Below are 25,791 nucleotides of genomic sequence, written 5' to 3'. Positions count from 1 at the left end.
TATTATGAAATAAATCTTTGACCAAATAAGATTTTTTCTGAAAAAAATTATTAAAAAAAAACTTTTAAAAGGTAAAAATGACTCAAAAAGTATTTTAGTGAAATTTTGTTAAATCATATCGATTTAAAATTATTAGATTTTTTTTTTAATGGCCACATTTTTTTTAAAGTGCGCATGTTTGCTAATTTTGAAAACAGAAATTTCTAAAATCTGTGAAAAAATTTTACCCTTTGCTTTTCTGAACTTTGTTGATACGGCGTTGGGTTGCTGAGAAATGGCCTTGCAAAGATATAAAAAGCGGGAATATTGAGATTCTTTAAGTGATTCATAAACAAGCACTTTTAAAAATATTTGTACCCGCCTTAGCCAAATTAGTTTTTTGATCACCGATATTTCGCAAACTAAGAGTCTGAATTTCAATGTTAAAATAATGAAAATGTTGTGAAAATGTCTGCTTTTTTGAAAAATCATTTGGTTTGATGCAAATTTCATTTAATTTTCCGTTTAAAAATGTGAGAATATTTAATTTTTTTTAAGCTCATTTTTTTATCTTATTTCGGTCAAATTTTTTTTACTTTTCCTGGTAAATTTTGAAAAGATGATATTTTTTGCAAGTACCCTATAACAAAATAAACAAAACTAAAACATTTATTTTGAAAATCTATTTTTATTGACCAAAATTGATCTTAAAAATCAGCACTTTTTTTTATTAGGTACTAGGGGAACAGCATCTAATTCCAGCGTGCCTCTAATGTTGGCAGGTCAGAACTTTGACATTCAATGAAAGCTAATTAAAAGCGTTTTCAACTGAAATCGAGTGATAAATAGCTCTATAAGAAGTGAGTTAGCATGTTTTTATCAAAAATTTTGTAAACTTAGTTGTTTAAATAGTGAAAATCAGCAAATTGGATGAAGTTAGGAGCGAGTGCTTAACCTGCCAAACATACGAGAATTTCCCCTACGTCTACACAGAGAAAAATGAGTTCCCAAAATCGTGAACAACAGTTCATGCAATTTGAACACTTTGTTCGTGCGGTTTCCTATTTCATGAACGCTTGTTCACGATTTTGGGAACTCATTTTTCTCCGTGTAGTAATCCAATTATTATACAGTGAAATCTTTCTGTGTCGATATTCAAGGGACCGTCGAGGGTGGGAGGTTAATCACTTCTTGGAGATGGGAAAGCGATTTGTTTTGAATGTTATCTGTAAGTATTTGCCGATAAATCGCCTCAAACTTTTTTCAGCTGCTCTAAGTTTTAGCACTCTAAATAAATGAGATTTGAAAAATCACCCCTATTACCTGTAAATCAATCCCATAAAAAATACTGACAGCAGTGTTGGTATTATCGCGCTCTCGCGAGAAAATTTTGTCTCTCTCGAGTTCTCGCCGCGAGTCTCGAGCTGCCGAGAGAAACTCACCGATTGCCCGTGCTCTCCTCCGCTCGCGAACGGGCTTTCTCGCGAGCCAGAATTGCCCGTTCGCGAGAAGTTGAACGTGTTAGAAACGAACAAAAAACAACACAGCGATTAAAGTTACACCTCTATACCATCGCCTGGTTCGTATTCATAAGCCTGATAAACAAATTGCTAGCTTGGGACGAACGGCTAGCACGAGGCGCTCGCGAGCGCTTGCGGCGAGAGCGAGAAGAGAAAAGAACCTACAAGTTCTCTCCCTCGTTCGCGAGCGAGAAATGCTTTCCTTCTTCTCGCTCGAATTCCAACAATGACTGACAGTCACCAACCTAATTGCTAAGCTTGCGATCGGAGGTTAGTCTAAAGCAGTTCCGAAGGTTAATTACTGCTAGACGCAGAAAATGATAAGCATTTCATGAAACAAAATTCAATAGAGTTTCTGATAAAAAAAAATCGAAAATTATTATCAGTGACCAGTGACCACCCTAACGCAGTCTCCTTCAAGGGTGATCCATAATCAAGTATTTTTTGTTGTTGTTGCTGTTATTGAGGCTTCCCTCTTCGTTTAAGCTTGCGTTTAAATTATTCACATTCGTTATCACACCTTAATCATTCTAGCGTGTGAGGATTGCGACTAAAGTGCATTCAAGTTTGAAGTTTATTTAATCACTCTTGACGCCACTTGAACAAAAAGTTACGTTTGACGTTTGAAGGGTTTATCGAAAATAGTTAATCTCGGTGTTTATTATCACAGTAGGCCTTGCGTAATGTGTGGCGAAACATTTTAATTTGTCTTAAAAATAAACAAAAGGAAAAATCTTGGAGAAATACTTGTTTTGTTGATTAAAATCAACTAAGTTATTGACCTTTTTTGATCACAAACCACTTCACCACCAACACAACAATCAGTCAGCCAGTTAGTCGAGGGGGGGCTTAACTGCGATTTGGGGGTGCTGTCAGCCGTTACACCGAACTACACATACCTAACTCAGATAAAGACCTGAGCTTCAATTTCTAGCAACAGAACAGCACAGAAATAGGGCGCACGGAACCATGAACGATTTTGTTGGTCTCTCTGGAAAGGTGCTGAAAAATGGCATTAAAATGTTGCCGTTAGGGTTGTCTTCTTAACTAAAAATTAAAAAAAAATGTTAAAAAAATTGCTCAAAAAAGTATTTTAGAATTTTCTGTTTACAATTTCAAAAAAAATAATTAAACTCTAAAAAATAAATAAACTCAACTGTCAAAGTGACAACCCTCTTTCCACCACGTCCCGTCAATTAATCGAAGTAATCGCAGCAATCATCGATGCAAAATCGAGAAAATATCCGCGACCTACCGGTTCCCCTGCCCCGCTGTCAAACGGTGTGTGTTTACAAATGCCACTGACATGCGCACACACACAAACACTCTCCTCCTCCCCGAGCTGTCATGCCCTTTGCCCAAAGTGGTGTGCGGCGGAAGTGGCCGCGTCACACGTCAAACGTTTCGCTTCCCACCCCCTTCGAGGCAGGTTCCAAACCGAGTAATTCACCGTTTCAAAATGAGACTCATATTTGGATGGTGTTTTTGATTAGGGTGGTTCTATTTTTTGGTAAATTTACCCCTTTTCAAATTTAAATTAAAGCTTTGCAATAATTTTCAAAAAAAACTATTTTTAAACCATTTTCAAAACTTACCCCAACAACCAGCCTACTGTGATAATATCGCACACATCCACGCTCTCCGCGCAAGTTCTCTGGGGCAGAACTTTATTAATTCTCTCTCGCTCTCTCCCTCTCCCTGTGCCTCTCTCACTCTCACTGGGTGATAACACACCGCACACCTGTACTTGCGAAGCCGAGCTGCAGCAAGTTTTTAATCGGCAAAGCCGGTGGCAGTCGGCAACGCGAGGAGGGGTCGTTCTCAAATTACGTACTTTTTTTGTTTTTAGTATTATATATTTTTTTAAATTTGGATTTCTTGATAATGTGAAATTTAATGACAATTTTTCATAAGGAGCGTACAACTTAAGCAAAGAAAGAGAATATTTTTTATGAACAATTCTAGATTTTTTTTAAAGTCCTATAAGCTATTGTGTTTCTGTTGTTTATAGAACCTTTACAAAAAAAAAAAACTTTAGAATTGTAGATTTTTTTTTTGTTTTTTTTTGATTTTTTTTTGTTTTTTTTTGTTGTTTTGTTTCCCAAACTTAACTTTTCTATGAGTAGGTAGTATTTTTAAAAAACATTAAAATAAGTTTACTTATTTTCAATTTTTTAACTTTTTTTCTCTCACTAGAATAGGGGGGAAAGTACAAAAATTATCATTGATTTAATTATTTTACATTAAAAGTAGCACGTTTTTGTGGCCCAAAACCACAAAAACGTGTAACTCAGGTAGATAATAAAAACATTTTTTGTACATTCAATTTGATTTCAGCTTATAACATTTTTTTTATTTTTTTTGGGTTGACAATTTTTCATTGAGTGTTATTATTTAAAAAAAAGTGATTAAATCAATAAATTTCTTTTTTTTGTGTGTGGTTCATCTGTTTTATTACAGTATATTGTATGCTTTTCCCTTTTCGTATGAAATCAACCAACAACAGATTGTTTTTTCCTGTATTAGAGCCATAAATGAAACTTTTGAGCACTTGTGGCCATATTTTTTTTTAAATACTGTTAACCGGGGTAACATTGATATAATTTCAATTTATTTTTGGATTATTTTCCAACTAGTAAGGCTTGTCTCAGGATTATTATTTTTTAAACATATACTGGTTAACCCAAGGTTAATGTACTATTTTTAGAAACAAGTTTTTTCAATAGTTTACATTCCATATTTCAAATTCCGGGGTGACTTTAATAGTCATAGTTTTGGCTAAAATTATTTTAAATTAGTTTTTATTTATGAACAAATCGATTTTTATTGCATTTTAACTGATTTCGAATCACGAATTGAAAGTTTTAAAATTTTATATGAAATTTGTTCTACTGAAAATGTCTATATTTTCAAAGTTTTTTTTTCTAACTCCGTTTCAAAAACACATAAAATCAAAAATTTACAAGCACATTTTATCTTCTCTTACTGCACTACATTTTTCGATTGAAACTCATTTTCATTGAGAAAATCATGACACTTTGAGAATGCGAAAATAATTCAATTCATCTTTTTTTTTTAATTAAATTTAACCAACTTTTCAAATTTTTATGAAAACTTCTTCTTGAAGTTTTTTTTCTCCACTTCTCTATCACGGGCTTTTTGATTCTTAACCATTCCGTACGTATTTAATTTTTTCTCTCCATTCTGCCGAAAAATTTCAAAGCTATCAACGCATTATTTAATCACCTAATTGTTTTTTTTACAATAAAAAAAACTAGTCCAAATCCTAAAAAAACACTCAATAAATAAAAAACTGTTTACTTTTATTTGTATTTAAAAAACTCTTTTTTTTAAACAGGTTTAAAGAATGTGCAAAAAATGGTTGAAAAACAAAAGGTCGAATTCTATATTTTTGACAGAAATATTTTTGTAATATTGTTTTTTAAATAATAGTTTTAATTTGAATTTTAAAACTTTTATTTAAAGGAACGTCTGAACCTGAGCATATTTTAAAATTTTGTTTGTGATCAACAATAAAACTTTTTATTTTATTAGTTTTTCTATTCTTTCAAACAGATTTTTAGAGCGATTCGGAACAAATCATTTTTAAATTTTGTTACAAATGTTTCTTACAAATCAATTCTCTTATTTTATTTTTTTAAATAAATATTTGCCAAATGTTGAAACAATTCAATTGTTAATTTGCTTTATTTTGAAAATACTAGCAGTTCTTGAATTGTTGAATTGTTATAATGTATTTTTACCAATCTTATAACAGGAGCAGTTTTTTATATATATTTATTTAGAAAATTAAATGATTTTTTTGCAATTCCGTCGTGAAACTACTTACTTTTCTTGTCATTCTTGAACGACGAAATAGCCTACTTTTCTGTACCAAAAATAACAGAATCGAATAACAACACTTTTCAAAATAAATGCTGAAAAGTTCTACTTTTCAGCACTGAAATGAGTGCTGAAAAGTTCAACTTTTCAGCACTTATTTCGAAAAGCAACACTTTTTAACATTTTTTTTATTCAAACGATTTATTGACAAAATACAAGAAAATTTGACTTAAAATTTCACTCAATGGGTGTTTTTTGGAATTGCAAAAAATGTTGTATGGAACTCGTTGCAAAACTTGATTTTTTCAGCACTCGTCGTATTTATCCAACTCGGTGAACCTCGTTGGATAAATGTACGACTCGTGCTGAAAAAATCCTCTTTTTGCAACTTGTTGCATAAACTACTATTTTGAACCACGTTTAATGTAATATACGTGATTTTTACAATTTTTCAATATACTTTTGTTTAAGCGCATTCAATATTTGAATATATTTTGATGTTATTCAGGGTAGATTTTTCTTTAAACTTGAAAGTACTTCAGTGAATTTATATTCTTTATTTTTGCATTAGAAAAAAAAAATTGTCAAAATAATACTGAAGGTCGAATTTTTTTTTCGACCCTATCAAATCCATTTTTCTTGGTTTACATTGAACATGGAACGCTATTTCTTCTGTTTACTTTCAGAGGCTGTTCCATGGCGACACTGCCAAATTTAAACCATCAAAAAATTCAAAATTTTGCAGATTTTTTATGTGTGAAAAGTCCAGTTAAGAAAGGATTATTGTTTTATGATAGTAACAGCAAAACCTATATACAGCAAAACCTATTCGAAAAATATTTAAAAACCCTTTTTGTATGGGCAGTGGCGAAAATTGAATGAAAACTTGTTTGGACGATGTAAAAGTATTTTTTTGACAATATAAAAAGTACACAAAAAAAAATCATCCAAATTAAAAAAAATCAGAAATTGAATTTTCAAAAAAAAAAATGCTAATTCTTGTGAGAATTGCTTTATTGTGTTATCTTTTTAATGTAATTTTTATATAAATTAATGCGTGAAAAATCAAATTTTCATCGAAATTGAATAAGTTTAAAGGCTGATTATGTGTTTAAAAAAAATGTGTCATTTGCATCAGAGATTGGTGAAATTTTCATTTTTTTCTATGCGATATTTTATTATTTTACAAATTTATTCTATATAAGTTTACATAAAATATGAAAAAATATACGCAAAAAATCCCGTTCGGCAGCTTTTTGCTACTGCGTCTAGAAAAATTAATTAACTTGCAACTTTTCATGCATGCAACTCTGCATGGTTTTGCATGCGACTTTATCATCTGAATTTTCGATTAATTTCCCTGATTTTTTCTCCTGAAGATTGACACGGAAAAATACACAGATAATCATGCGGCGAGTTGAAAATTTGGGGGTGTAAATTTTCTTCTGTTTGTATGTAATTTTACCACAATAAATGTGTAACAATTCAAATCACATAGAAAAAGAGAAAAGTTTACAACTTTCTGATGTAAAATTTCACAATTTCATTTTTTTTAATATAAAATCTGTCTTGAAAGATTTTGAGTGAAAAAAATGTGTTAGAAACTTGTGACATGAAAATTAATTTTCACATATTAATTTAGGTAAAATTACATGAACATCAACATTTTCATCTCGTCGTATGTTATACTTTTTCAATATTCTTTCGAGTTTAACCTTAAAGTAAAACAAAAATAGTTTAAAATGCTTCACTGTAGGCATAACAAATATTTGTTTATAGTAAAAGATAAAATGTATACAAGCATTTTTTTGCAAAAAAAAAATTCTTCAATTTAAAAAAACTCTTTTACGTAATTTACGCCCCTCCCCCCACACTCTTTCCCGCAACACTCCACAGTCTACTAGATTGCGCTGCGCGCGCCTCCCTCTCCCCGCATAAAACTGAATGAATCGAAGTGAAAAAATGAATAACAACAACAACAAGAAGGAAAATAAAAAAACACACCAACCCTGGAACTAAAACTCTGCTCAATCGGGCCCGGGCGGCGAACGCGTTCGGTTCGGTTCCGTCGTCACATACCTTCGGGCGTAACGCTAGTACGAATTTTGCTATCTCTGTGTGTGCGTGTGTTTGTGTGCCTTTTTCATTTGTTGATTTTTGTCTCTCCTTTCGCCGCAAATTTTTCGTTAATGTTTGATGTTTATCAATTTGTAAACAAGAAGAAGAAGCAGGAATTTTGCACCAAATTTTGACAGCCCAAAGTGACAGAAGCTTTATCGATTAACCGCCTACTCTGCTGCGCGAGGGAAGCTGTGTGTGTGCGCGCGGCATTAACTCCAGCTGCAAAGCTGCGATCTGTCAGTGCGTTTAAGGGGAACCGGGACTAGTTGCCGCAGTGTAGCAAAGTGAGCTTCCCCTTAAGCAGGAATATCAAAGTGACAGAGGTCAGGGAAGTTTGTGTGCAAATTTGTGCCAACCAACCCCGTGGATGTGCAAATATTTGCGAAATAGTTCGCGCTTAGTAGCTGTGACTAGTGGGGGGGCAGTTTAAGCAGCTAGTTGAAAGTGTGTAAATTGTTTAATGTGCGGCGATGAGCAGACGCAGAAAAAAGAGACGGAAAAAAGTTTAGTTTTGTGATAGTGCAAGGATGATGATGGGTGAAATATGATAGCCACGATTAAGTAGAGTGAGGAAGCAACAATTAGAAAAGTAACGAAAAAGTAAGAGAAGCAAAGTGAAACAAGTTAAAAGGAAGAGAGTGAAAGATTGAAAAGTGTAAAACAAAAAAAAAACAGCTGAATAAACCAAAGCAAGCCATGCGGAGCGTGTATCGGCAAGGTAAAGGAGTTGAAGTTGGAGAAGAAAAGATGAAACATTAGAAAAAAAAGAGTTACAAAAATGACAGTAGCAAGTACGTGTGGGTGGCGATGCGCCGACTTGGATGGCGGCGACGTGCCACTGATTTTTTTTTTTTTCAATGTTCGCAACGCCGCACAATAACAATAGAGACAGATTGAGCTTTTATGGTGGGGGAGGGAGGGAATGAGATGGCAAGAGAGAATAATGATGAAAAAATTGTGCACATGGGGTGGTTATGAATTTAATGCTTAATAAAAAGTTTCACAGTAAAATTCTTAAAAATTAGTGGAATATTCGAAAAAAATCACCCAAAAAAATCTAGAAATTGAAATCGACAGCTGCCAACAGCTTGGAAGCCTTTCCGAAAAAAAAGTGTTTATCACATTACTCGATGTTGTGATAAGATAAGAATTTTATGGTGTTCGATTATTTTGGGTGGTTTTTATTTTCGGTACGAACCCGGCTTAACCTTACGATTACGATATTCGTTTACCGGAAAACCGATCAGTTGCCAGCTGGTATTTTGTCAGCGACAAATAACAGCTTATGAAAAAAATCGGTAGGTTTGGCCTACTTATCAACACAAAAAATAACAGTGCGGAAAAGTGTATTACGGCAATCATTTGAGTGCTACAAAGTTCAACTTTTCAGCACTTCTAGTATTTAGTAATCCTTTTTAATCTTTTTTAATTTACTGAACTGTTCAAAAGTGTTTTTAGTGTTTTTTGCAAAAAAAGTTGTATGGAACTCGTCGTTGTAAAGCTCGATTTTTTCGGCACTTGTCGTATTTTTCCGACTCGACAGAGCCACATAACTTCACGTAAACGTGTTTCACAATAGTTTATGCATCAAGTTGCAAAATGAAGTTTGTTTCAGAACGGGTCGTACATTAATCCAACGAGGTTCACCGAGCAGGAGAAATACAACAGGTGCTGAAAAAATCATGTTTTACCAATTGAAGCATAAGCTACTACTCTGGAACACATCTTTTGGATTTGATTTTTTTTCCAGTGAAATGTTTTCTGCTGTCAAGATAACTTTACAAATTTCAAAATATTTTTTTTTTGGTTCTGAAATTAATGCAGAAAAGTAGTTTTCAGTAGAGCAATTCTCTACCAAAACCGGAAATGGATTTTATTTGTATTTTTTGATTTGGCTCAAACTTTGTGGGGGCCTTCCCTATGACCAAAGAAGCCATTTTGCATCATTAGTTTGTCCATATAAATTTCCATACAAATTTGGCAGCTGTTCATACAAAAATGGTACGTATATATTCGAAAATCTGTAACTTTTGAAGGAATTTTTTGATCAATTTGGTGTCTTCGGCAAAGTTGTAGGTATTGTTAAGGACTATTTAGAAAAAAAATAGGTACACGGAAAAAAAAATTTCCCGATTTTTTTATTAACTTTTTTTTCACAAAAACTCAAATTCCCAAAATACGTATTTTTTGATTTTCGAGATTTTTTGATATGTTTTAGGGGACAAAAATCCGCAACTTTTGAGCTATAGAGAAACATGGTCAAAAAATCTGCCGCCGAGTTATGATTTTTTGAAAAACTGGTGATTTTTGGAAAAAATCGAAATTTCATACATAAAATTTTTTTGACATTATTTTTTAATGCAAAATTGAATTTGCAATCGAAAATTACTTTACAGATTTTTCGATAAAGGGCCCCGTTTTCAAGATATAGCCACCGAAAGTTTGATTTCAGCGAAATATTTGCAGTTTTTCAATTTTTAAAAATAGTGACCATGAGTGACCATTTCTAAAAATATTTTTTTTGAAAAGTTCAGAAAATTTGCTATAAAATTGTCTAAGAGACATTGAAGATTGGACCTCTGGTTGCTGAGATACAGCGGCTTAAAGAAAGAGAAACACGAAAATTGAAGTTTTCTAAGCCTCACCCAAACAGCCCACAATTTTCTAATGACGATATCTCAGCAATTAATGGTCCGATTTCCAATGTTAATACATGAAACATTCGTGAAATTTTCCGATCTTTTCGAAAAAAATATTTTGAAAAAAATTAAATCAATACTAGCATTTTTAATGGGGATAATATTCAATGTTTGGCCCTTTTAAAATGTTAGTCTTGATTTAATTTTTTTCAAAATATTTTTTTCGAAAAGATCGGAAAATTTCACGAATGTTTCATGTTTTAACATTGAAAATCGGACCATTAATTGCTGAGATATCGTCATTAGAAAATGGTGGGTTGTTTGGGTGAGACTTAGAAAACTTCAATTTTCGTGTTTCTTTTTCTTTAAGCCGCTGTATCTCAACAACCAGAGGTCCAATCTTCAATGTCTCTTAGACAATTTTATAGTAAATTTTCTGAACTTTTCAAAAAAAATATTTTTAGAAATGGTCACTCATGGTCACTATTTTTAAAAATCGAAAAACTGCAAATATTTCGCTGAAATCAAACTTTCGGTGGCTATATCTTGAAAACGGAGCCCTTTATCGAAAAATCTGTAAAGTAATTTTTGATTGCAAATTCAATTTTGCATAAAAAAATGAGGTCAAAAAAATTTTATGTATAAAATTTCGATTTTTCCCAAAAATCACCAGTTTTTCAAAAAATCATAACTCGGCGGCAGATTTTTTGACCATGTTTCTCTATAGCTCAAAAGTTGCGGATTTTTGTCCCCTAAAACATATCAAAAAATCTCGAAAATCAAAAAATACGTATTTTGGGAATTTGAGTTTTTGTGAAAAAAAAGTTAATAAAAAAATCGGGAAATTTTTTTTTCCGTGTACCTAATTTTTTCTAAATAGTCCTTAACAATACCTACAACTTTGCCGAAGACACCAAATTGATCAAAAAATTCCTTCAAAAGTTACAGATTTTCGAATATTTACGTACCATTTTTGTATGAACAGCTGCCAAATTTGTATGGAAATTTATATGGACAAACTAATGATGCAAAATGGCTTCTTTGGTCATAGGGAAGGCCCCCACAAAGTTTGAGCCAAATCAAAAAATACAAAAAATAAAAATGGTCGAAATCGGCCGGTTTTGTAGAGAATTGCTCAGTACTCTTATTTATAGTGAACAAATGTAGGTCATCATTCGAAATGACAGGAATAGTAAAAAAGTATATCAACGGAATTGCAGAAGAAAAGGATTTTTTAAGTTTATTTTTTTTTATCTTCGGCAAAGTTGTAGGTATGGAGAAGGACTACACCTTGAAAAAAATATACTAATATTTTTTTATGATTATAATTATATTTTTTTTAACATGCCATCTTTTCAGGAAATTCCAGTAGAAGCGAAAAAAATGTTAAGCTATGTTTTTTGAATTACAACTTAAGTAAATGTGAATGTATGTTAAGTAAACGATTTAATTCTTTAAGGGTGCACAGCAAAGAAGGAAGTTGTTGTCTTCTTATTCCAAAATGGTCAAACTTACGGACCCAATCCTGCAATAACGGGAATGTAATTTTAATCAAATTGTGTTGTAAATAACTATGAAGACTGTAATTTAGGGGATGAATAAAAAATTATATCGATATATCTGGGTGCAAAAGCACTGGTTGATGTGCACCGTTAATGTTTAATGTTGCAATCAAAAAGTGCTTTAATGAAATTTTGATAATGTGCACCGTTTTCAGGTTATAGCCACGGTTATGTAACTTTTTTTTTTTTTTTTTGAGAAAAATAGCAGTTTCAATTTTCAAGAATAGTGGCCACGCCAATATTTGGAGAAAGAAACGAAAAGCTTGCCCAACTTTAGGAAATGTCCAAAATTTTGTTTTTAAGTCATTTGATGAAGTAACTCTTAGTTCTAAAAATTTGAAATTATTTTCATAGTTAACTCTCTACTGCCCAATTTTAGGGTTGGGTTGTAGAGGGTTAACAACAGAAAATTTCACAAAAGTTTTATTTTTGAAAATTTAAAACCGAACCAATAGTTTCTGAGATATTTTCAATTTAAAAATGAGAGCTTATTAGATGACACTGAGAAAAATATATTTTTCACAAAATTTAAAAACTTGTATCTTAATATTCAGCAGTCCGATTAACAATGTTAAAAAAGGAAATTCTCAGTTAAGGTTTTGCTTTCAAAAAAAAATTTAAATTGCAATAAAGCTGGACACATTTCGAAAATTTTCGCCTGAAAAAGCCTATAACTTGGAAGTGGTTTACCTGAATAAAAAATGTTTTACGACTTTTTTGATTGCCCATTTAATTTTGCTTCCAAAAATTATTTTGAAATTTTATTTGACACCGTTTTCGATTTTCTCAAAAATCACATATATTCAAAAATTTATATCTTCGGTACCAGATTTTGCACTATCCTAAACTCTATGGCAAAAATGCCTTTTTAGTTGCATAAAACACCAAAATTAAATAAAATTAAGATACGTATTTTGAATATTTTTAACTAATAAAAAGTAAAATAAAATATTACACATTACAATATTGTCCCAATTTTCAGTGGAAATTAAAGTGCAATCAACTGAAATCAATTTAAAATACATTCCCCAGTGTTTAGAATCATTTTAGCATGTTTGGGTTTATTAAAAAAAAATGAATTTTGTTGAATTTTCAATGTCCTTTTTTTCGTTTTACATTTTTCAATATTATTAGATCAATTGTAAAATAAGTTTAAATTTACCGAAAATTTGAATTGATGTTTTTTTATTTGTAAAAGGCGTTTATAAATATACAACTCCGTCCACTTAAGAGGAATTTCATCACTTTGCCCCCGATGCGCCAACTAGTTCCGGTTCCCCTTAACGCCGAAGAGTTATTTACAAAATATCAAGAACAAACTTTAATTTTGGTAGCGTTTTATTCTTAACAGTACAGCTCAACCTGAAAGTCGTTTTTTCTTCTTCCAAAACTAGCAGACCAGTTCTGAAACAATCTATTTGTAAAAATAGTCAAAAGTAGACAAAAGTTTAAAGGATAAATAAAAATAATACCTACTTCGATATTTCCCGTAGCATTAAAAATACTAAAATGTTTGTAAACAAATATTTGGATGCACAAAACTTTGGTTTGCACTGTACTGTTAAAAATTATTATTATAAAAATTCCAAATTTCCTCCAAAATCAGGGGATGAAGAAATATTTTTCTGGCAAAAAATAAAAAGATTGATTGTAAACTATCTGGAATTTTGCTTTGCGTTTGAAATTTAGTTTTTCAACCATTTCCATTTTTTTCATTTGAGAAGTCAAGCTTGTGAAACTTTTTTGTTGGTTTCTGATCTTTTGAAAACTTTTTGAAAGTGCTTTTTTTTTGTTGTTGATAAAAATTATGTTTTATTTTATTTTTATTAAAAATTTGCATTGGCAGGTATGGGACTTCGGATAATCGAATCACGAACAATTTTTTTTGCGTTTTTTATTTATTTTCTTACTTTTAAGGGGTTACATACATGTAGAAAATCACAAAATTTTATATTACAGAATATGTGTTAAATCCACTCAAAACATGATTATTAATCACTCCTGAAAGTTTCATGAAGATATTTCATGATTAAACTAAGTAAGAGACGATTTAAGCTCAAAATTTTGCCATGCGCAAAGCGGGCTGTCAAACTTTGTTGGCGTTTTCCTCTAAACCCCGAGTTGATTTACGGGTGCCACGATATCTCGAGATGGAATGGACCAAATTGGCTGAAACTTGAGGAGAAGACTTTCAAGATGTATCCCGTGTGCATGGCGAAGCCCAATTATTAAAATTTGCTTTTTTAAAAAATACAAAAATCAAAAACTAACGGTTTTTTTTATCATGAAAAACACACAAATATTTTTATCTTTTTTTTTAAATAAATTTTTTGAAAATCTGACTTCGTCATGCACACGGAATCGGTTTAACGAGTCTTCACCAAAATTTTGAGCCGATTTGGTCAAGACAGTGTTGAGTTATCGTGGCACCCGTTTTTTGAAACTGCTAACTTGAAATTGCTATATCTCGGCAAAGATACAACCAAATGTCTTCAAATTTGTTTTGTTAGTAGGTGAAAATGTATATTTAAGTGCCCTGAAAAAATGATAATAAAAAAGTTGAAGTATGTGCTCATACTAACCTCTGACTTATTTGCCGATATACATGTATGTAACCCCTTAACATAAATTCGAGTTCTGCGACCCCATTTTTGTCAAATTTGAATGGTTGATTACCTATTAATTTATAAAATGCATTTTTCAATATTTCATCACCGCCATTTTGGCCGCCATCATGGATGTACAAATTCTAAATTACTTTAGAGTAGTTTAGTTTAGTTTAGTTTAATTTGACTCGTTTTAATATTTACGTAAGCTTATTTACTATTCTTAGGGGGAAATTGGACGAACTTTCAGGTAAAAATATTTTTGAGGCTTAAAAAATCAAGGCTGTCATATAAAAATTGCCTAAAACCACAAAAAAAACTTATTTTATCAACATTTTTATTTTTAAATCCGCTGTATCTTCACAGGGATCAAGTTCTGTCAATATGGGTACTGTTATGTAAAATTGCATGGGGTTCGGTTTTTGAAAATTTTAACGTTTAGACCACCTTTCTAAAAAACAGTGAATGATTTTTGTATTTTTTTTTTAGGAGAGACATACCATCTTGCAATTTTCGTGAGCGAGATGTTACACATCTTAGGCTATTTCCTACAAGATTTAGAACGAAAAAAAATCGTGACATCACCTTAAAATTTAGCTTTTAAACTTAAAAATTGAAAAATCTCATAGAAGTGGCGTGTGTTTTCATTCCAGTGTTTTTTTTTTCAGAAAGCCCTCCTATTTCTTTGACCACTTTTTGATACCATGCAATGGCATTGAGTTACAGTATTTTTTTAAATTCATAATACAAAAAAATATTTAAATAACTTACGCCCTTCTCAAATGTCATTTTTGAGTACAATTGGCTCAATATAGAGCAATCCTCTACAAAATCGGCCGATTTCGACCATTTTTTTGTTTTTTTTTATTTGGCTAAAACTTGAATAATTGTAATAATATTGAATGTAAGGCTCTTTTAAAATATTAGTCTTGATTAAAAAATAATTGAAAATATGAAATGATGATTTATGTTTTAACTTTAATCGGACCATTAGTTGCTGAGATATCGACATTTGAAAATGGTGGGTTGTTTAGGTGAGACTTCTTTGGTCATAGTTAAGGCCCCCACAAAGTTTGAGCCAAAATAAAAAAAAATCCGGTTTTGGTAGAGAATTGTTCTAATTGGAAATCAGTTTACTGGGATCTGTAAAAAAATCTTGTGACACTTGATAACGATCTAGTCGCTGTTTTAATCTGCTGTCCTGACGCTATTATTAAATTGCATGGGGTTCGGTTTTTGAAAATTTTGACGTTTAGACCACCTTTCTAAAAAACAGTGAATGATTTTTGTATTTTTTTTTTTAGGAGAGACATACCATCTTGCAATTTTCGTGAGCGAGATGTTACACATCTTAGGCTATTTCCTACAAGATTTAGAACGAAAAAAAAATCGTGACATCACCTTAAAATTTAGCTTTTAAACTTAAAAATTGAAAAATCTCATAGAAGTGGCGTGTGTTTTCATTCCAGTTTTTTTTTTTGTTTTTTTTTTTTTTTTTTTTTTTTTTTTTTTTTTTTTTTTTTTTTTTTTTTTTTTTTTCAGAAAGCCCTCTAATTTCTTTGACCACTTTTTGATACCATGCAATGGCATTGAGTTACAGTATTTTTTTAATTTCATAATACAACAAAATATTTAAATAACTTACGCCCTTCTCAAATGTCATTTTTGAGTAGAATTTTTTAGAGGGTTAAAATAGATGAAAATAAACATTTTTATGCATGTTTCTATTGTGAAATTGTCTCAGGAACACGAATATGATAAAATTATCACCGGAAAATTTGATCTAAGGGGTCCCCCGAGCAAAAATGTATAACCAAAAAATTCACTAAAAGTAAAAGTGTCTATTTAATATGTTAAACTGCCTTACCCAAAGCGTTCTTAGTCTCAGATGGTAGTCCCAGATGTCCCCTACAAGCTGCAGGTCGAACCGAGTTGATATCTGGATGGAACACTTTTTTATTTGAGTTTAAAAATTATGCTATTTTTTCACTAAAATGCCAATAACTCCCTTCAGATTCAACCAATTGGGATGCTTCTCCCTGCATTTTGTTGCATTTTTTAAGCCCTTTCAGATGCATTTTGAATTTTAGAAATTAATTGAATTTTGCCTAAGTTACAGCCATTTTAAGATTTTTTACGTTTTTGAACCTTCAAACTTTGTGTCCCGATTTGCCCCACTTCCCGTTGACCTAGAGTGCTCATATTTTGGCCAGATGCTAGTTTTATATGTACAAACAACCCCTGAAAATTTCAGGCAGATTGGTGAGGTCCAAACGACGTCCCATACAAAGGGGTATGCCCTGTTCGTGGACTCGCTTTTAAAAATTGAACATGATAACAACATCACAAATTTGTTATTTAGTTTTTTTTATTAAGTGGTTTTTTTTTGGTTGAAAATGAACTAAAATATTGTCGATTGGAGAAAATAAAAATTTCTGATATCTGAAAAGAAAACGTTTTATCAACCACCCCAACAATCAATTCCACCCAACAAAAAGTGTCCCTTTTCGGCGGAACGCCCAACAAAGCCTTTAAATATAAATAGATCCCACGCGAGAGACTAAATTTGGAACGTGAATCGCGCTTCTCTTTTTTTTATCGTTATTCCGTTATCACCAAAAACAAAAACCAACTCCCGACATGACACTCAATTTCGATTTATTTCTTTCCAGTGAGCCAACGCGACGACGATGCCACGCCGGAATCGCGCGTGTTCGATCTGAGCGACTTCCAGGACGTGGTTCCCACCCCGGCGGAACCGGACCCCGATCCGAATCGACCCGCTCGGCTGTCCACGGCCCGTCCCCTCCTGACCTCGACCGGCAGCTGCGAGTACTTTGACCTGGGCGGCGACATGGACGAACGGGACAGCATCTACCTGGACGCGGTCTCGATCGGGTCGGACGGGGCCAACGGCGGCCGCAAGTCGCTGTATCTGTCCCGCCAGACGGTGTACCACTCGGCGGAGGAACTTCCCACGGATGGGACGTTGGGGCGGACGCGTGCCATCACGGAATCGATGCTGAACGATTCGAGGGCGAACGGGGGATTGGCGAATCTGCCGTACGAGGGACGGCCCACGAATGGTGGCGGTGGGATCCTGAAGCGACCCGGGCTGACCACCCAGTACCGGCCAGAGGTAGAATACGGGAATGAAGAGGAAGACGAATCACTTTTGACCAATAGCACCACCTCCACAAACACTAATCATGACCATCATCGTAAGCATGAGCCCAGACAGATAGTTACATATTCGCTGTGGAAATCGAGGGTAAATCAGAACCAACAAATATCAACACTCTCCAAAAAGACGCACGTTACTAACCTTACGCACACTTACCCCGGTTAAGGGACGATTAACCCTCAACTTCCTCGAACAACAACACACAAAAAATATCGAGGTCAAAACACCTCGAAAATCCTAACCTAGAAAAAAACTATTCAATTTCACGTAGAAGGTAAGGTTAGAATATGTGTGGGGAAGTAGGAAGTAGTGCCACCGACGATTAACCTTCAACCTGGGTAGCCCGCCTCCCCCAAATTGTCCTCTTTTCTCTCTGTCTCTTCTACACTTTGGGTTGGGGTGTTTCCCGTATCCCACTATCGATGAAGGTACAGCTCCACGGTGATACTCTTTTGGCTAGCTTTAAGTGTAGGTTTATCTTTGTGGGTGGCGTTTTGTTGAAACACTGAAAAAAATTGCTGGTTCATTTTGGGAGAAAACAGCTTAAAAACCGGTCGCAATTCTATTTTTACAGATTGTTTGTATTTTTATCAACTAACAATTTTCTTAGTCATAGTGGTCATGTCAATAACATATCCACCTTGAAACTCTTTTTTTTTGTTGTTACAAGTCGTTAAAAATCCACCAGAAATCCCGATGCGAGACGCGCTATCTCAGCTAGACCCTGATGTTCTCTATCCTATCTATCAGTTCCTCTCAGATTCCAAAATATCTATTTAGTTTTCTTCCAGTTAGTTTCTCTTCAGTTAGTTTTCCTCTATTTAGTATAACTCGCCTTCACACAAAGCCGTCGTTTCTGGTTTGCACCGGAAGCAAAGCAAGATCGCCCCAGCAGCTGGACACCGAGTTGCGGCTGAGGACAAAACGCAAAGGCCAGAAGAGCCAACCAAGACCCCTACACAATCCCCCTTCCCTTCCCACGCCTTGTCTTTAACATCAATCCCTTCCCTACTAACCCCGAGTAGGCCGCGGGTAATCGGCTCCCCTCCCACTAACATTTACACACAAGATCCTCTGTAATTATTAAGTTTTTTGTAATTACAAAAGCCGACTCGGTCCTAACCAGGTCCCAGTACCGAAAAGGACCTAATAAAAATAATTTTATAAAAAAAAAAAAAAAAAAAGGCGTTAAAAATCGCTTTATTAGGGCGACTAAAAAAAATTGTGCTCACACCAGGGTGACTAGAAAAAATGGCAAAAAATATTTTTGAACATTTGGGCAAAATTGAGTAGAGCAATTATCTACAAAATCGACCTTTTTTTAATTTTAATTCGTGAATCCGATCTTTTCGAAAAAAAATATTTTGAAATATTTTGAATCAAGACTAGCATTTTAAATGGGCGTAATAGTCAATGTTTGGCCATTTTAAAATGTCAGTCTTGATTAAAAAAAATTGCAATTATTGTTTTCGGAAAGTTAGGAAAATTTCACGAATGCTTCATATTTTAACATTGTCCGACCATTAGTTGCTGACCATTTCTAAAAATATTTTGAAATTTTTAAAACACTAGCATTTCAAAATGGCCAAACATTGACTATTACGCCCATTTAAAATGCTAGTCTTGATTTAATTTTTTTCAAAATATTTTTTTCGAAGAGATCGGAAAATTTCACGAATGTTTAATGTTTAACATTGAAAATCAGACTATTAGTTGCTGAGATATCAACAGATATCAACATTAGAAAATGGTGGTTTGTTTGGGTGAGACTTAGGAAACTTAAATTTTCATGGTTCTTTTTCTGTAAAGCCGCTGTATCTCATTAACCAGAGGTCCAATCTTCAATGTCTCTTAGACAATTTTATAGCAAATTTTCTGAACTTTTCAAAAAAAAATTAGTAATGGTCACTCATGGTCACTAGGAGAACTATCCCCTTTCTCAGCCTATTTCTATTATCGGCCTATCAGCACTTTGAATTATTCTACCGAGATTCCGATCATCTCTCCTATGATCGCATTCATATAACTTCTGTCACCACGCAGCAATCAAAAGAGTGAGAGAGACGAAAAACGAGAGAAAGAGGAAGAGCACGTTGTCTCGTTTGCTTGAGTGGAACGAACTGCAGATTGGCAATTACGTTTTGGAATTTTGACAATCTGGAACGCATGAATTACTCCATAATCGGTTTCCATCACGGGTTATGTGGAAATAAAGGAGAAAATCGTGACGTCAGAAATGAACTCAAATCACTCAAAGTTCATTTTGTGAGTGACTTTAACATTTTGGCCTAGTTTGACAGCTACATTGTCCCCAGTTTTCTGTGGGAGAGAAAAGGAGGCGGATACTTTATGAAAATCATACCTGTCAAAATTCCTAGCCTCAAAATTTTGTCGCGAGTTGCTTTTCTCCTCTATTCCGGCACATGGCTTAAATTGGCGTTATTTTGCAACTATGTTATGCTAAATTTCAAAATTTTAACGCAAATTTACAGCAAACTGGTTTAATAGTTAAAGATAAACTGAAGTCACGATGATTTGATGTATAATCTCATAAGCTCATAACCGCGATAAAAGCGGTTTAAATTGAAAAAAAAAGATTATATTCTTTCAATTTCAAATTTTAACAATGTTTTTACTATTTTTTTTAAAGTAAACATTAGGCTGATACAAATTGTATTTAATGTTTTTGTCACCCTTCCTTCAAAGTAAGCCGAAAAATCAGAGGGCAAAAAAATATTTTTGCTGCAATCAGCTGAAATCAAATTAAAATGCATTCCCTTGCATTTAGAATCATTATTAGCAAGTTTGAGTTATTTTTTTAAAAGATTTTTGAAAATTTTCGATGTTAAGTATCGATTGCAAAACAGCTGAACTAGTGTAAAATGCATTTTGAAACACTTTTTGCATTCAAATATGGAGACTATGGCTTGCTATTTCAATTTTTATATCCAGAGTTTTTTTTGAAAAGGTCCTATAAACTATTGTCTTTCATATGTTTATAGGACCTAATCAAAAAAATGTCGAGATATTTTCGACAAGTTATTCTTCCTAATTAACAATCGATTGCACAACTATTTTAGAGAATTTGTGTATTAGCAAAGACAATTTTGCCCTCTAATTTTTGGGGGAATTTTGGAGGAGGGGAGAAGGTACAAAAACATAAAATACAATTTGAATTGGCCTTATATTTTGGTGATTTGGATATTCTTTTATTCTTTCAAACATTAGCGGGGAAAATTGAAAGTTTTTGAAAATATTTCTGCATGCTTTACGTAACAAATTCAAAAGATATTTTATGTATAAACAAACTTTGAAAAAAAAAGAGGAAATATTCTATTGTTTTCATGGCACAAAAATCATCAAATTGAGCACCATTTTTTTCTCAGTGATCTGTCCCTAAGTAGGCGTCTATTTGTGGCGACTGTTATTTGCGGAGAGGGCAGAAAAAAAGGATACCAATTTTACGGTTGTTTCCGTTTCCACTTCTCCTTGTTCGGTGTAACTGAGCTGTTTTAGTGCCTTGATTGTTAGTGTTGCTGTTGTTATAGTGAAGAGCCGTTTATGTTTACCCGCCTATTTGGATCAATTTTGGGTAAAGATTGAAAAAAATAAACTGGTGGGGGAAATCAATTACACTGAATCTTGGTAACAGAGATTCAATAATTTTCAAACGATTGTTTAATTACAATTTTAACGAAAAATAAAAAAAAAAGCTTCAACAAAGCGAAACTAGACAAAAGCTTTTCACATATGTGAGACATATGACGATTTCCATAACTTCGCAAGGAATATATCAGCATGTGTAGGGGACTATTCTAAACAACTTGTAGAAGGAATTTTGTCAAAACATTGACGGAAACGCAAAATTTATATCTCTGAACGAAAAACCATGGCAATGATGGAAGTCTTCACGTTAAGTTAGGTTGCAAGCAAGCTTGTTGATTTATTAATTGACATTTGTAAGATTCTTAATAGTTATCAAAAGCAAACAAGTTTGAAGTGTTTACTCAATAATACGAAAGCGTGTCAAAGTGTCCACTCAACTCGCCAAGATTCTGTAAGCGCCACCTATAAATCAAGTTTTTTTTCTTCTTTTTCTTATCATTTTACTGATAACAGTGACACTTATTCTCCTGTATACAAGTGCCGGCGGCGGCTTGCTTTGATTGCCGATGCCTATATGTACTTGAGTGTACTTACGCTCCGAAATGTGATTTGATTTTAAATTCGAATTGATGAAACAAATGCTTCCAGCTGCTCTAACTGATGATTATTGATGACGCGACGTGATTTTTTCCTACTTCTCATCATTCACCACTATACTGAAACGGTTTTACTGAAACTGACTACAGTCGGGTTGAACAGCAATGATTCATCATTTCTCATCGGCACCTTGGTGCTAATTGTTGTTGAGTCATGATAAGAGAAACTAATCTGCTGATGGAGAAGGGTTTTTTTTTTGGTTTAGCTTTATCTGATGAGACCACAAAAATTATTTCATTTTGTATTTTTGAAATTTATTTTCAAAATTTAATTTTTGCAGCCTGGAAATTTTTGGGTAAATCTTTGGTTAAAAAACCATCCTGTTTTAAAATTTACAATTTAACAATTTTATCAGAAATTATAAAACATTTGAAAATAAATTTGATTCTACTTTATGTAACAACTAAATATTACAGTACAGAATAAAGCATTGGAAAGGAATTTATCTAAAAATCATTTTTTTTGATGATTGCAATCAATAATTCTAACTATCACTTAAATAAAATATTCATCATTTTATTTCATTATATAGTTCTAAAGTTCTAAAATTACTAAAATTGCTAAAATGGCTAATATTGCTAAAATTGCTAAAATTTCTAAAATTGCCAAAATTTGCTAAAATTTCTAAAATTGCTAAAATTTCAGAAATTGCTAAAATTGTTAAAATTGTTAAAATTGTTAAAATTGATAAAATTGATAAATTTTATAAAATTGATAAAATTGTTAAAATTGTTAAAATTGATAAAATTGATAAAATTGATAAAATTGATAAAATTGATAAAATTGATAAAATTGATAAAATTGTTAAAATTGATAAAATTGATAAAATTGTTAAAATTGTTAAAATTGATAAAATTGATAAAATTGATAAAATTGATAAAATTGATAAAATTGATAAAATTGATCAAATTGATAAAATTGTTAAAATTGATAAAATTGATAAAATTAATAAAATTGATAAAACTGCTTAAATTTCTAAAAATTGCTAAAATTGCTAAGATTTCTAAAATTTCTAAAATTTCTAAAATTTTCAAAATTGCTTAAATTGTTTAAATTGCTAGAATTGCTTAAATTGCTTAAATTTCTTAAATTGCCAAAAATTCATAAAATTGCTCAAAATTATTAAAATTGTTAAAATTGCTCAAGTTGCTAAAATTGCTAAAATTACTAAAATTGCTGAAATTACTAAAATTAATAAAATTTACAAATTGATAAAATTGACAAAAATGGCTAAAATGGGTAAAATTGCTAAAATGGGTCAAATTGTTTGGCTAAAATTGCCAAAAATTGTTAAAATTGCTAACATTGTCAAAATAGCTAAAATTGCTAAAATAGCTAAAATTGCTAAAATTTAGATAATTTCTAAAATTGCTGAAATTGCTAAAATTGCTAAAATTTAGATAACTAATTTAAAATTGATAAAATTTACAAATTGATAAAATTGACAAAAATGGCTAAAATGGGTAAAATTGCTAAAATGGGTAAAATTGCTAAAATGGCTAAAATTGCCAAAAATTGTTAAAATTGCTAACATTGTCAAAATAGCTAAAATTGCTAAAATTGCTAAAATTGCTAAATTGCCAAAAATTGCTAAAATTTCTAAAATTACTAAAATTGCTAAAGTTGCTAAAATTGATAAAATTGCTGAAATTGCTAAAATTGCTGAATTTGCTAATATTGCAAAAATTGCTAAAATTGCTGAAATTGCAGAAATTTCTAAAATTGCTAAAATTCTTAAATATATTTAAGTTGTTAAATTCCAAACCATTTTTTTTAATTCGGAAATATAACGCAAAAAAAATATTTAAAATTTCAGAATTTTAGAATTTTAGAATTATAGAATTATAGAATTTTAGAATTTTAGAATTTTAGAATTTTAGAATTTTAGAATTTTAGAATTTTAGAATTTTAGAATTCTAGAATTTTAGAATTTTAGAATTTTAGAATTTTAGAACTTTAAAATTTTAAAATTTTAGAATTTTAGAATTTTAGAATTTTAGAATTTTAGAATTTTAGAATTTTAGAATTTTAGAATTTTAGAATTTTAGAATTTTAGAATTTTAGAATTTTAGAATTTTAGAATTTTAGAATTTTAGAATTTTAGAATTTTAGAATTTTAGAATTTTAGAATTTTAGAATTTTAGAATTTTAGAATTTTAGAATTTTAGAATTTTAGAATTTTAGAATTTTAGAATTTTAGAATTTTAGAATTTTAGAATTTTAGAATTTTAGAATTTTAGAATTTTAGAATTTTAGAATTTTAGAATTTTAGAATTTTAGAATTTTAGAATTTTAGAATTTTAGAATTTTAGAATTTTAGAATTTTAGAATTATAGAATTTTGAAATTTTAGAATTTTAGAATTTTAGAATTTTAGAATTTTAGAATTTTAGAATTTTAGAATTTTAGAATTTTAGAATTTTAGAATTTTTGGAATTTTATAATTTTAAAATTTTAGAATTTTAGAATTTTAGAATTTTAGAATTTTAGAATTTTAGAATTTTAGAATTTCAGAATTTTAGAATTTTAGAATTTTAGAATTTTAGAATTTTAGAATTTTAGAACTTTAGAATTTTAGAATTTTAGAATTTTAGAATTTAGAATTTTATAATTTTAGAATTTTAGGAGTTTTAGAATTTTAAATTTTAGAATTTTAGAATTATAGAATTTTAGAATTTTAGAATTTTAGAATTTTAGAATTTTCGAATTTTAGAATTTTAGAATTTTAGAATTTTAGAATTTTAGAATTTTAGAATTTTAGAATTTTAGAATTTTAGAATTTTAGAATTTTAGAATTTTAGAATTTTAGAATTTTAGAATTTTAGAATTTTAGAATTTTAGAATTTTAGAATTTTAGAATTTTAGAGTTTTAGAATTTTAGAATTTAGAATTTTATAATTTTAGAATTTTAGGAATTTTAGAATTTTAAATTTTAGAATTTTAGAATTCTAGAATTCTAGAATTTTAGAATTTTAGAATTTTAGAATTTTAGAATTCTAGAATTCTAGAATTTTAGAATTTTAGAATTTTAGAAATATTCATTGGTTGGGTATGGCTTTCAATAGGTCAATTTCAATAAAAACAGATTGGCTCTAAATTACAGTCAACTCGACTCAAATGCTACTTCCTCAACGAGATCCACCTGTCAAGGTCACCAAAATCTGTTCCTCAACCCAAAAGGTGGTTACCACATGGCTCTTAATCTACTAAATTAAATTGGCTACTCTTCTCTCAATTCCAAACTATGCTCCATCAAACCACGGATGACCCCCGTTGCCAGTAGGGTGGAAGGTGTGTATTAGTACCATCATCATAACCATCCAACAAAGCCGGCAAAGCGTTCACCGGCTTAACTCAAACTGTCAATCTGTGTTAGTAGTAGCAGAACCACTAACTAACCAGATTCATCCTCCTTTTCGTGCTTCGCGCGCCGGCAGTTTTCTTCTCTCTGAGCAATCTGAGTTTAGTCTCCCGCTCTCAGTTTCGAGAGTTTCGCACATCTCGGGGTTTTCAAAGACCTGCAGCGGGAACAACTGTCAGTAGTAGCGCTCCGGGTTCGGTTCGACGATGATCTCCGCGACGAGGGTCTTCCGGCGATGACCTTGACGTGTGTGTGTTCAAAAGAGGCTGTGATAAGTAGATTCGAATTAACACCGTCAATTGTTAAAAGTAATTCTTCAATACCTCAAAAAATCAACAAAGAAGTCGCAAAAAAGTCATCCAAGTGTGCTGTGAAACGAAGCAAGCCTTGATTAAGTCACTTTTTTTTTGCGGTAGTTCGTCAAGTGTTACTCACCTCAGAAGAAGAAAAAACAGCTGCATCCGGGGACCAAAGCTCGTGGCCAACTTGGTTGTCCCAGTTTCCCAAGGAGGAGGTGACCGTCGTCCTGGTGGCGCCACCTTCATCCCTACCTTCAGCTGGCCTGGCGAGAGTCCTGCGAGACGGTTGTTATGACAACGACGACCGTTTGACAGCTCTCGACGACGAGGAAAAAAGCAGCGTGGCCTGCTGTGAGATGACGGGAGAGAAGGAAAATGTGTGAATCACAGCGGTTTTGTGTGCACTTCTCAAGTC

General features: G+C 31.9%; 1 protein-coding gene across 5 annotated transcripts in view; it reads left to right on the top strand.

Annotated features, from left to right (window-relative positions):
- Positions 1-25,791, top strand: part of LOC120429655 (anoctamin-4) — a 61,219-nt gene that overhangs the window by 6,321 nt on the left and 29,107 nt on the right. The window contains exons 1-2 of one of the 5 annotated variants that reach the window (XM_039594681.2): positions 7,681-8,181; positions 16,943-17,541. In XM_039594681.2, coding sequence (XP_039450615.1) covers positions 8,160-8,181; positions 16,943-17,541 — 621 coding nt within the window. In that variant the 5' untranslated portion in view covers positions 7,681-8,159. Of the gene's footprint in view, positions 1-7,680; positions 8,182-16,942; positions 17,542-25,331; positions 25,754-25,791 lie in introns of those variants that run through there. The other 4 variants (XM_039594682.2, XM_039594683.2, XM_039594685.2 and 1 more) reach the window with 4 other exon arrangements.

The sequence above is a fragment of the Culex pipiens genome, chromosome 1 (assembly GCF_016801865.2).
Source record: "Culex pipiens pallens isolate TS chromosome 1, TS_CPP_V2, whole genome shotgun sequence".
Classification (NCBI taxonomy): domain Eukaryota; kingdom Metazoa; phylum Arthropoda; class Insecta; order Diptera; family Culicidae; genus Culex; species Culex pipiens.
Note: the sequence above shows the minus strand (reverse complement) of the source record. Positions and strands in the feature narration are given on the sequence as shown.